The 12,857-nt window shown below is 38.8% G+C and overlaps 1 protein-coding gene across 1 annotated transcript; it reads right to left on the reverse strand.

Moving 5' to 3' along the window:
* Positions 1–10,504: 10,504 nt before the first annotated feature.
* Positions 10,505–12,223, reverse strand: LOC149177486 (uncharacterized). Its single transcript, XM_089423414.1, has 2 exons — positions 11,862–12,223; positions 10,505–11,147 (listed from the first exon to the last, which is right to left on the reverse strand). The coding sequence occupies exons 1-2, from the start codon at positions 12,128–12,130 to the stop codon at positions 10,676–10,678; spliced, it is 741 nt and encodes a 246-aa protein (XP_089279540.1). The 5' UTR covers positions 12,131–12,223; the 3' UTR covers positions 10,505–10,675.
* Between the last annotated feature and the right edge of the window lie 634 nt (positions 12,224–12,857).

A 12,857-nucleotide genomic window follows, 5' to 3' on the forward strand; every position in this document is an offset into this window, starting at 1 on the left:
ATGTCATGAAATGCATAAGACATTGCACGCTGGAAGGTAGCGCCGGCATTTTTAAGACCAAAAAGGAGCTTCTTATAAGAAAAAGTCCCCCATGGGCAAGTAAAAGCAGTTTTGTGTTGATCAGCGGGAGCAATATTGATCTGGTTATAACCAGAGAAACCGTCCATAAAAGAATACATTTCACTGCCGGCACACTCATCAATGATCTGATCAATGAACGGTGTGGGAAAATTATCTTTAGGACAGGCTTTGTTTATATCACGATAATCGACACAAACCCGAATTGTACCCTATTTTTTAGTTACAGGGACAATATTGGAAACCCAATCTGTAAGAGGAATAGGGTAAATAAAACCGGCGTTAAGAAGCTTTTCTACCTCGGCTTTAATCGCTGCAGCCTTTCGGGGGTGTACAGGACGTAAACGTTGACGAACCGGTTTAGCATCTGGGTACGTGATTATTTCATGTACCACTATACTAGAATCAATGCCGGGCATTTCTTCATAGGACCATGCGAAAACATCACGAAATTCGCGAAAAAGTTTGGAATAAAGTTGAATCTCTTCTGGAGTACAAGTGACTCCAATGTGAAGATGCTCGACTATCCCGGGTTTGACAGAGATGTCGATAGGTTGGGTTTGCGTAATGTTCGCCATATTCCCCTCAGAAAAGACCTGATCAATTTGAATAGGCGTTTGAAGGATTTGTGATGGGAGACAAGGAGCAAACTGCTCGAGGCATGTCAGAAAATGCTGCGGGGCAGGGAGAAATGAAGAACGATGGTGAGAATCATGCCAAGGAGGTTCCTTCAGAGACATGGTTTCAATAATGGCTTCGTCGGAGAGAAATGTTTCTCCTAGGGAATCCGAAGAACCTCCGTCGAGAAACCCTGATGATGGAGTAAGCGTAGAAGAGGGAGCCGAGGCAGCAATGATTTCAACATAATTAAGCTCGGCAGGACTCAAAGGCATCCGGTCGCCCCAGGAATCTACTTGGTCTGTGGGAGGTATGAACCACGGATCAGGGCCAGTAGTGATCATACTGACAGAGGCGATATTTAGAGGAGGGAGTGGAAAAACACCCATAAGATCGGGATCTTTGAAAAGTCCAGCTCCCAGACTCTTGGGTAATTTGGAGGTATGCTCCACAAACGGTATGGTGCCTTCGGAAGAAGAAGCAAAAAAGGAGAGCTGGTCAACGGTAACGATCTTCCCTTGATGAGGGAAACGGATGATTCGAAAGAACGATGAAGCAACAGCTTGCATTGCGTATATCCAGCTACGTCCGAGAAGGAGGTTGTAGGTTAGAGTAGCATCAACGACTTCAACTTCCATCTCGACCGTCTTCCCTTCCAAAGAGATTGGTAAACGTTGGAGTATACCATAAGGACGGGACGCTCTTCCATCGAAAGCTTCCAAGGTAGTGGGAGACTGGCTCAGCGTTGGAGATCCAATAGCTTTCCAACAGGCAACGGACATGATGCAAGTTGAGGCACCTTCATCAATAACTGTACGGTGAATCGTCTTGGAATCAATAATTACCTGTATGAGGAAGGCGATTTGGGGAGGCAGTCTCTGAGTATGGCGTTCTAATTCAAAAGTGATTAAATCTGAATCGGCCGGGTCTATGCCACCAATGGCAGATAGCATGGACTTCCTCTGAGAAGGGCAGCTCTGGAGGACCTCTAAAGCGGACATAGCCGACGGAGTCTGTGCTAAGTCCTCAACGATGTTGTAGTGCTGTGCAGCACGAGCATTCGGATTGTACGAGGATTTCCGGAGTACTCCTTTTGGAGGGGGTCGAAGAGGCGTTTCAGTGGTAGGTCTCTCGATATGGAGTGGACCTGAACTGAACGGAGGAGCACTTGAGGGAACCTCAGGCTCCTTCCCGGCAGATGACGGATAATCTTTCGTTCGAGTACTGATATTAATGGGTATTGTACCAGCCATGAACACTTGAGAACCAAAGGAAGAGGGAGGCTGAGTAGGGTCAGCCACCATTTGAGTCTTTTGAGTGTGTTGGGTGGGAAAGGGCTCTTTGAGCACCGCAGGAGTCCCAGAGGTACCTTTTAACAAACGACTAACTTCGGACCGCCTTGGGCAATCCTTGGTATAGTGATCCTCATCGCAGATAAGACAAGGATATCTGGGTTTGCGTTTAGGTCCGTCTTCAGTTTGAGGTTTCGGGGTTTCCTGCTTAGGTGGTTCTGGCTTATTTTTCGCTTTCCCTTTTTTCTTCTCTTTCGAAGCCTTGTTTGCCATATTAGATTGGACGGCATTAACCTCAGAAGTAACATTCGAACCAGGCGATGCCTGGGAGGGTTGTCCATTCGAAGTAGATGTTTTTTGCTTCGCAGGATTCGCCGGATTTTTCTTTGAGGATGAATTGACCGAACCAATGATACCGTCAACAGTGGGTGTTGGCGGGGCTTTAGACATTCCTTGTCTTGGGACATCCGGCAAATAATCATATAATGTACCTGACTGAGAGTAAACTAGGTCAAGGTACTGAGCTCGAGCAATAGCTTGCTCTTCAGTGACACACGCCCCCATAGCGATATCCCGAGCTATCGGAGGCACAAACGAAGTTGTAAACCAATCTGTAAGAAGCTGGTCGGGAATCCAAAATTTGATCATACGTCTACGCCGTCTCCATTCATGGATATGATCAGAGATATGCGTAGCCGTCGTTTGTCTTAAGGAAGTGAGGAGGTGTGTACCCGTTTCATATCGAATGGGTAACTGGAAATGAGTGAGAAACGCCATAGCCAAAGAATTAAAATCCTGAAAGGACCCGCGATGGAGTTCGATATACCACTTAGCGGCAGAGCCAGTGAGAGTCCTTTGAAAAAGGCGAAGCCGAATTGAATCGTCAAGCCATGAATTAGATGAACACCACAAATGATAAGTCATGACATGGGCTTGTGGGTCTTCATCGGCTTTACCATCGAATTTTGGACAGTCACCAGGTATTTTAGTTGGAACTGGAGGCCAATAAGGATTATGAAGAATAGGATCATTGGTTAATTTGGATACATCCGGTAATTCTAAAGTTGCTAAGAATGGTAATTGAGGATTGAAAGACATCTGGGGCTGCTGGTAGGGTGGAGCACCAGGGTTCCAACCAGGTGGCGGTTGCCCCCATGGATTTTGTCCATAGGGATTTGTATATTGCCCCCCAGCATAAGGGTTACCAAACGATGCTGCGGATGCGCCATATGGCTGTTGATAAGTTTGCGAGGGATTCGCTTGCGGTTGTTGGTAGTTCTGGTATGGGGCAAACGAAGGTTGCCCTTGAGGTTGTTGGTAGCCATACGGAGGTGGGGCTCCAAATTGGGTTTGAAGACCAGGCTGGTTTGAATAAAAAGTCTGTGATTGAGACCCAGCCTGCATTTGAAAACCAGATGGGTATTGGGGTCCCGTTTGGGGCCACGGACCGGACTGAGCCGCACCAGTAGGCTGCGCTATAGGTTGGGCTATCTGGCCGGAAGGAAAACCTTGCTGATACTGAGGTTGGCTAACCTGTCCAGAAGGTTGTACCTGCTGATACTGAGGTTGGCCTACCGGTTGGGATTGGAACTGTTGTTGCGCATATGAAGGTTGACCTGACAGGCTAGATGGCTGAGAAGCCTGGGCAGCTGGTTGGCCCAACTGTATTTGAGGCTGACCAGCTTGCCCAGAGGATTGCGAATACTGGACAGTAGGTTGACCAACTGGTTGAGTAACTTGTCCAGACATTGGGCTATACTGGACATTGGATTGGTTTGGGTTAATAGGTTGTTGACCAATTTGTCCAATGGGATAACCTTGCTGGATACCAGGTTGGGCTTGTTGAAAAGACGACTGACCTGAGTTACCAGAAGGTTGGATATAAGAAGAGGAAAAAGGAGCACCAGTAACGAAAGGATTCCCATGAAAGGATTGCCCTGGTTGGCCTTGATGGGGTTATCTTGGAGATTGCGCAGATGAAACTTGACCACCATGAAAAGAGGTGGAGGTCCAATCAATTGACAATGGAACTGATACCTCAACAACCGGTTGAGATGACAAATATGGATCATATGGCCCCTGTATTGGGACACTCGTCATGGGATCAAAGACTCCAAACAAAGAAGCTGAAGGGTGACTAGAAATAGGAGTCGAAGAGGCTGCACAAACCATTGGGGCGGTTGTGACAGAGGTAACAGATAGACTGCGACTTTGTGGAGTAAAAGGCTCCGTAGTAGGAAGAGTGTGTGACGACCAAATGGGACCCGTAAACGGAGTTCCAGACGGCATAGTATCTCTTAAAGCTTTATAGCCTGGTGGTAAATTGGTAGTAGTAGGTGTACTACTAACATGTATAGGGTCCGTTGAGACGGGAATTTCACCACTCGTCGCAACGGACTCATCGGTCGTTGTAGGGGACAAATCATCCATGTCAGATGAAACAGGTGGGGTTGACACACGAGGAGAGGTATAGTCCCAAAAAGGGACACCGTCCTCAAAGGGTTCCCACGTAGGGTTCCAATGAGATTGGTAAGTTTCGTCACCTGGGGCCCGAGAACTAAGTGGTTGTATACTCAGAACCACCGGAAGACTCACAACCAGTGTCTCGGTAGAAGACGAAACTGGTGATTCCGCCAGGATGAAACTTCACAAACTTAAGGAGCCTACCCTACTCAAACCGACACAAACAAAATCTAATCGGGTAGATGTTATCGTGGCCAATAAATTTTAAGACACTGAACTTAACCTTTTCATTTTTTAAGAGTCGAGAAAAGGATAAAAGATGACTCTAGTCTCCTTCGAATGTTTAATGAGCACGAAGTGACAAGACGCTCACAGGCACCTTTTCGTTTAGGGAGTCCGAAAAGGATCAAAAGTGACTGCTCTGGAATTCTAGGTAAAGGGTGTGCCAAACTTTTCGCAAAACCACAGAATACTTTTTAGGGTACGGGTGGTCGATCTTCGTGAATGCTGTGTTCACTGCATTGCGAATCGTAGGGCGGCAGACTCGGCTTCCTATGGATAAAGGATAATAGCCTAGTGGGGTCTCCCGTATATACGTGACGGTACGTGGGAGCTCAGTCCGTATTGGCACTTATCGTTTCACCGTGGAGGAATCACCCAACCACTCGACGATAAACTACCAGGTTTAAAGACGCCGGAACACGTCTTCTAACCTAGACCTCTAGAGTATTTGCGTTATGTTCCAATGCGTTGTTATGTTGATTGAGTTTATTTTAAAGTTTATCTTCAATTATGTTTCAGTTTTTTGGTCCTACCGTATGTGGTCTCTCCAAACTTCCTAAATGCAATCTATATGCCAAAAGTATATTGTTTCATTCGATGAATTCTACCTACAGAAGAGTAGAGATATATCTTTTCACACGAACAAAATGATCATTAAGCAAGTAACAAAGATCCTAATGCAGCTAATAACAAGAAATAACAGCTTTTTCCTTTTCTTTTTAAAAGCGACAAATAACAATAGATGCTAACGAATATAATGCAAAAAAGCTCGTTTGTTTTTTGATTTTTAAGATAGCATAATGCATGTAAACAAACCTCAAGATCCACGAATACAAACACAACCACTCAAAGGATATAGAACCAATTCAGAAACATGAAGATGAACTATCAAAGCAAAGGAAAACGCAAAGACGTTCAATGAACCAAATGAAGTCAAGCAAGAACCAAGCAAGCTAGAAGTGAATCACTAGATGAGTGCGGAAAACAATCAAGAAGCTGACTGGCTGATCAAACCACTACGTCCCACAGAAGGCTCGACATGCACAGCCACTAGGTACTCTAGGGCTGGAATACAAAATCGATAGAAATAAGCAAACAACTGAAGGATGAAAGTAACAACCAGTCACACAGAGGTCCAACACACTTCCAGAAGCAGGCAAAAGATATGGAAAACAAAAAATCTGAGTTTAAGGAGCTTTGAGCTATCAAACTGGAAAAATTCACAGAGATGGCGCGACTGTAAAACTGCAACTCGCGCTAACAATGAATTGGCGCGGGTGCCTATGGAGCAACATGCACCAACTGGCGCGACTGTAAGAAGAAAAAACGCGCCAGCCGCGTTTACTAACTCAAAAAGAAAATATAACTTCCCAGGGTCTGACTGACAGTGCCCAGAAGAACCAAACAGCAGATAGCAATTTCAGAACTGACTCAGAAAGTTCATTAACTCAGGCAAGCGAGAGAAAAACAATCATGCAAGACAAACTCAATAGCTTATCCCCAGTGGAGTCGCCAAATTGTTGGACAGGTAAATCCCCTCTACGGACAGAGGCGATCCCACTAGTCTAAAGCAGAACTAGCCACAATCAAACCACGCTGCCACGCAAGTTCCTAGTTATGCATCAAAGGTGGATTAAAAAGACCAACCTGGAGTCCAACGCTATGTTTGAGGTAGAGCTGATATTCCCACTCCCTCGCTCCAGCAGATTATAAACGAACACCTGCACATGCAAAGGGAGAGACAGAAACCAACATAAAATCTACCAAAGCATAACTATATTTCAGTCAGAAAGGAAATAAATCAACACCATAATAGACAATGAGATTGGAACTATAATAGCAGTCGCTCAATAATTAATAATAAACAGGAAAAGTTACAACCATGGTTCTGACGTTGAACCTCTCCTGGCTGGGCGAGTAACTATATGTGTCTTGCACTGCATCTCCACTCCGGCAGCATAACCTCCCTAGCTCTCATTAGCATTCCTCCAAGAACTCAAGAACTCAACATCTAGCACTCCATAACTCTGACTCTTAGCACTAGCGACTAGCTTGTCAAATGCATAAGGACAAGCTTATATAGATGAAGAAGGGAGGAGGATACGACGAACCGGGACACCTTTTATGGATTAACATCTTTTCCCCGAAAGCCACTAAAGATGGAGATAGGATAGAGCTCGGCATAAGACTGATTTTTTATCTTCAAAAAGCTCTATGTAATGAAGGAAACAACAGTCGGACGTGCATTAAGGCAAAAAGCATGACTAAACTCAGTTGGCGCGACTGCTGCTCTAAGACAGAGCGCCAATGGTCGCGCCCTCTTTTGAGGATCTCCATGATTGGCGCGGGTAAAATACTGTAGACTTGCGCCAATGGAAAAGGGACACTTTTCAGGGATAATCTGTAGGAGGTGTCTTCAGGGAACATAAAGTACATGCTCAAGGGAACATAATGCAAGTGTTTTTAGACTTTGTCACTTCTTATAACTCCCGGGATGAGTCCTCCAAGGTACGACAAGAGGAGTAACAGGGATGGTGACAAATTACTGTGTAACAGTGTATAAACCCTAAGATAAATATTATAAACCCAAGGGAATAATATTAAACCCAAGGGATACATATTATAAACCCAAGGAATATAAACCCTAAGATAAATATTTGTCACAATGCGACATTGTAATATGGTTAAACATGATTAATTTTCATATTGAGACAACATTTTCGCAATGCAACTTTGGACAATGGTTAACCATCGTTGACCATGGTTGATCTCCATATTGAGACAATTTGTGTCACAATGCGATGTTGGACCATGGTTGACCATGGTTGTGACAATGTGACAATGGGCCAAGAGACAGTCTTTGTCACAATGTGACGATGGTTGACCATGATTGACCATGGTTGAGACAAACTTTGTCACAATGCGACATTGGAACATGGTTGATTTTCATATTGAGACAATGCTTATCACAATGCGACATTGGTTGATTTTCATATTGAGAAAATCTTTATCACAATGTGACATTGGACCATGGTTGACCATGATTATAAACCCAATGGATTTATATTAAACCTAAATATTAATATTATAAACCATATGAATAATATTATACCCTAGGAATATAAAGCCTTAAATTAATAAACCCTATAAATTATTATTTTATAGGCTTTTTTAATTTAAAAGAAAATCAAAATATAATGCAAAATCTTAAAAACAAATGAAAAATAGATAATGGATTTTTCAAAAATAAATTCATATGAAATAAAATGAAACGACATAAGCATTTGTAAATTCATAAATTCATTTACTATAATCTCATTTGAATATATTAAATTTTTTTAAATATATCATGGGAAACATTATTGATGAAATTTTAAATCTACAAATTTACAATTTTTTAGTGTATGATATATTTCAAAAATTGATAATTAACAAACAAAAAAAAACCAATTTTATATTTTTACTTCATCTATTTGACTTATAATCAATTCACAATATAATGTATTTCAAATTTTAAAAATAAAAATACATTTCAAAATATCAACCATAATTTCTAAATTTCATAATTTATTAATCATGGAGGAACTTATCATGGAACTTATTAATATAAACAATGTACTTCATAAGTAAAATATTTCAATGTCAACTAATATGTACAATGAAAAGAAATAAATTTTTATGGTTAAACCATTTTTAAGCATTTCAAGTAATGTTATTATTTTATATTTTGGCTATATTTTTTTGTCAATTTTATCTTTGAGATGTAAATATATTTTTTTCAAGTTTTTCATTTAAACAAAAAAATTACACAACTAGAACTTATATCACTCTAAACACTTCTTATATTTGTGATTAAAGTAGATCAATACTCATCTTTAAAGAAAAAACAAATAAGATCAGCTTGCAATTTGAAATTTGTTATTGAATGATTGCTAATTAATTTTAGAGCACAAATTCATTCAGTTACTTTACCTAATTCTACACTAATCCTACACTGAAAACCTAAGACAAATCGAATTCACAGTTGAGCTAATTTTATACATTTATATTTGAAAAGGAAAACAAACTTCCATATAGCACTCCTTCAAATCATCAACATCTAAACCACACTCAGCTACTAAATTTATAGCGGGCACATAATTGATCTCGTGGAGGTTCGTGGCATAAGTTGGTCAAACATTGTACCCCTCACTTGTGCAATATAATCTTCGAACATGTTTAAGGACATCTTAATGCCATAATAGATGGAATTTATATGGAATAGGAAAACATCTTGTTATATATTTGCTTATATATAAATAAATGAATGTTATAAATAATAATGAGGAACTTATCATGGAAGAACTTATTAGAATTGGAATAATCTCAAATCCTTAAGAAATTGGTGGGTGGGGAGCCAAGTGGCACAAATCTAATTTTTTAAATTTAATAAAAGTAATGGACCATTTTGCGAAATAAAATTTGCTCATATATAAATGAATGTTATAAATAATAATGAGAAACTTATTAGAATTGGTATAATCTCAAATCCCTATGAAATTGGTGGGTGGGGAGCCATGTGGCAAGAATATGATTTTTTTAATTTATTATAAGTAATGGACCATTTTGTTAAATAAAATTTGTTTATATATAAATGAATGTTATAAATAATAATGAGGAACTTACTAAAATTTGAATAATCTCATCATGGATGAACTTATTATAATTGGAATAATCTCAAATCCCTAGGAACTTGGTGGGTGGGGAGCCAAGTAATGGACCATTTTGCTAAATAAAATTTGCTTATATATAAATGAATGTTATAAAAATAATGAGGAACTTATTAGAATTGGAATAATCTCAAATTCTTAAGAAATTGGTGGGTGGGGAGCCACCTGGCACGAATATAATTTTTTAAATTTATTAAAAGTAATGGGCCATTTTGTTAAATAAAATTTGCTTATATACAAATGAATGTTATAAATAATAATGAGGAACTTACTAGAATTTGAATAATCTCAACATGAAGTTTATTAAAATTGAAATAATCTCAAATCCCTAAGAAATTGGTGGGGGGAGCCACGTGGCACAAATCCAATTCTTTTAATTTATTAAAAGTGATGGACCATTTTGCTAAATAAAATTTGCTTACATATAAATGAATGTTATAAATAATATTGAGGAACTTATTAGAACTGGAATAATCTCAACATGGAGGAACTTATTAGAATTGGAATAATCTCAAATCCCTAGGAAATTGGTGGGTGGAGAGCCATGTGGCACAAATATAATGTTTTAAATTTATTAAAAGCAAACGCAACCTAACAAACTAACAAACTGTGTAATACACTACAACAGTTGATAAACATTAAGAAGAAACATATGCTAATTATATTGTCTTGAAAATTAATCGAGACCATCAATTAAAAAAACAAGTCAACAAATCTCCTTCCATCTAAAGTTCATATATATAGATCTATCAGTGAAATATTCTTAATTAACTTATTAAATATTAAAAATAATTTTATGGCACATTCATTATGAAAATTTGTATTCCAAATCCATATGAAAAAGTTTTAGAATTCAATAATATATTGAGCGGTTGTATGAATCCCACCCTTTTATACTTAACATGTTCAATTCTCTATGTTCAATCAAACATACATATACACATACTACAAATAGATAGTCCAACATCAAAGCAGCGCACGGTAACCTCTCCAAAATAAAGTGGAAATGAACATAATAATCAGTCCAAATGGGCTATGAGTGATGATATAACTAACCAAAATAACAAAAAGTTCAACCATTATACTATGGGATTTATGTGAAATTACAGGCTCGTTGAACAATGGGCACATGGCGAAGTGAGATTTATGTAGAAGTAAAATGAAACATATGATGGAAAGCCATCTATATGGTACATCTTATTAAACACCTGGCTAGCTAATGGTGATCTTCTTCTATATGCATTTGGAATCCGTGGAGGTATCCCAAGTGAACCAGATTTCATTAGACCTGCTCTCATTTTCAAAAGGAGAATTATACTGGGCAACATCAAATATCCATGGAAGCTCCCCATCCTTGGGCACACACTTGTTGTTATAGGTGTTGTTGGTAAACCTTGCCCAAGGGGTGGCGAGGAGGCTTGTTTTCAGACGTTGGGCCTCATCAACAATATTTTCATCAGTGGCAAATCCTCCAAACTTCCTCACAGCAGCACACCACCCGTTCCAACTCTCTACATGCAAAGACCGGTTATTGAAATTATCTTTTTCTACCATCTCTTCAAAGTTCTTGGCCACCGAGAGACGAACAACGAAGGATAAGTCGCACGCAGGGCCTCGGCTCGACAGGTATACGTCTGTTAGGACTGGCGCTGTCATTTGAATTCGCTCATGTTTCCCATTATTCCCTTGTACGTAGTCGAACAACCTGCCACAAATCCATCCATCGACCATTAACATAAAACTAGATTGTGGATTTAGAGAATATTTTGAAATCTGATCGACTGATATGATGAAATTTAAAAAGTTGATTTAGCTCATATCTTATTTTAAAATATTTTCTAAATCTGTAAATCAAATCCACCCTTTATTATTAGATAATCTAACCTAATCTATAATCAACTACTAAAATCACATATTATACCACTTATCCATTACAAATTCAATGTATTCAACCAGAAAACCTAGCTCATAGTATATTTTGAAATATTTTCTAAATCTGAAATCTAGTTAAGTTTAGTTAACCAAATCCACTATTCATAATCTAATCTATCCTCAACTACTAAGATTACATTATAAGAATCATTATTATGTCAATTATTCATTGCAAATTCAATGTATTCCACCAAAAAAACCTAGCTCATTCTCTATTCTGAAATATTTTTTAAATCGGCAATCAATTAAATTTAGTTAATCAAATCCACTATTCATTATTATATAATCTAATATATTATCAACTACTACAATAATATTATTATACAATCATCAAAATTCAATATATTCAACCACAAAACCAATTTACTTCATATCCATTAAATATCAAAATCTACAATCTACATAAACTCAATAAAACATGCACCGAATCCTATTATATCTACAATCCACATAAACTCAATAAAACATGGCCGAATCCTATTATTACTTGAGGAATCCAGCCCTAGTGGACTGTTTGAAAGAGTTGTTAACGTTGATATCAGAGGTGGAGACCCAGAGAGTGTGGTTAGCGTAGCGCCGGATCTCCAACTCATTATCTTCATGAACAGTCACGTAGGCTGGGCATTCATAGGATTTGCAGGTGGGGGCTGCCAGCTCCATCGAATCAGCACCATGTTTATCAGTATATTCAGCATATGAATAATCAATCACGGCCCTGACCAACATTAATAGAATGAACATAGCCCAAGTCCTCATTGCACCTGAAGTATAAAAATCTAAAATAGCAAACTGCACCAGTTGCTGATTTCTAAAATGTTGCTGAGAATATGGGCTTTCTTCAATTCATACACCAACTTCTTCTGCTTCCACAGATCCATTCCCAGTGGCAATTTAAATCAAGAAACTGATAGTGGGAGAGTGTCAGATTTGGGTCAAACCGACCATTCCAATTATTTTATGTTCCACAACATTGTGGCGGTGGTAAAGGATTCCGTGCAGTCCTTTCGCTCTTTATGGTAACCACTCAGAGCGGACTTCCAAAAGGTGACTATATTAAGAAACAAATAGAGACTTAGTGCATAAATATCAAATTGAATTTTCTATAGTATCAAACTGGATTCCATAAGGTTGTCCTTTGTTTATTTCACAGTAGAGTTTCAGTACATAAACATGGAACGGTGCTTTACAATAATGGCGTTACTCTATGAGCTCGAAATGGGAATATTAACCAAATTTATTAATAGCATTAGCGGCACTTTCATTATGGGCATTTTTTTTTAAGTCAATGCCCCTAGTGGGCTTGCATTATTGCTAGTATTAGCACCTCTATTATTTTAGTTTCTGTTTGGAAATTTTTAATTGAAATTGATTGGCTTGATTCTATTAAAATTGATTGACAATAAGTCAATATCTTTATCATTTTCATAATTAGCAGTTCTATATTTCAATTTTAGTTTACAATTATTTATAAAAATTGATTAGT

The sequence above is a fragment of the Pinus tabuliformis genome, chromosome 4_1 (assembly GCF_031772625.1).
Source record: "Pinus tabuliformis cultivar Carrire ecotype Pingquan chromosome 4_1, CPIR1, whole genome shotgun sequence".
Lineage (NCBI taxonomy): Eukaryota > Viridiplantae > Streptophyta > Pinopsida > Pinales > Pinaceae > Pinus > Pinus tabuliformis.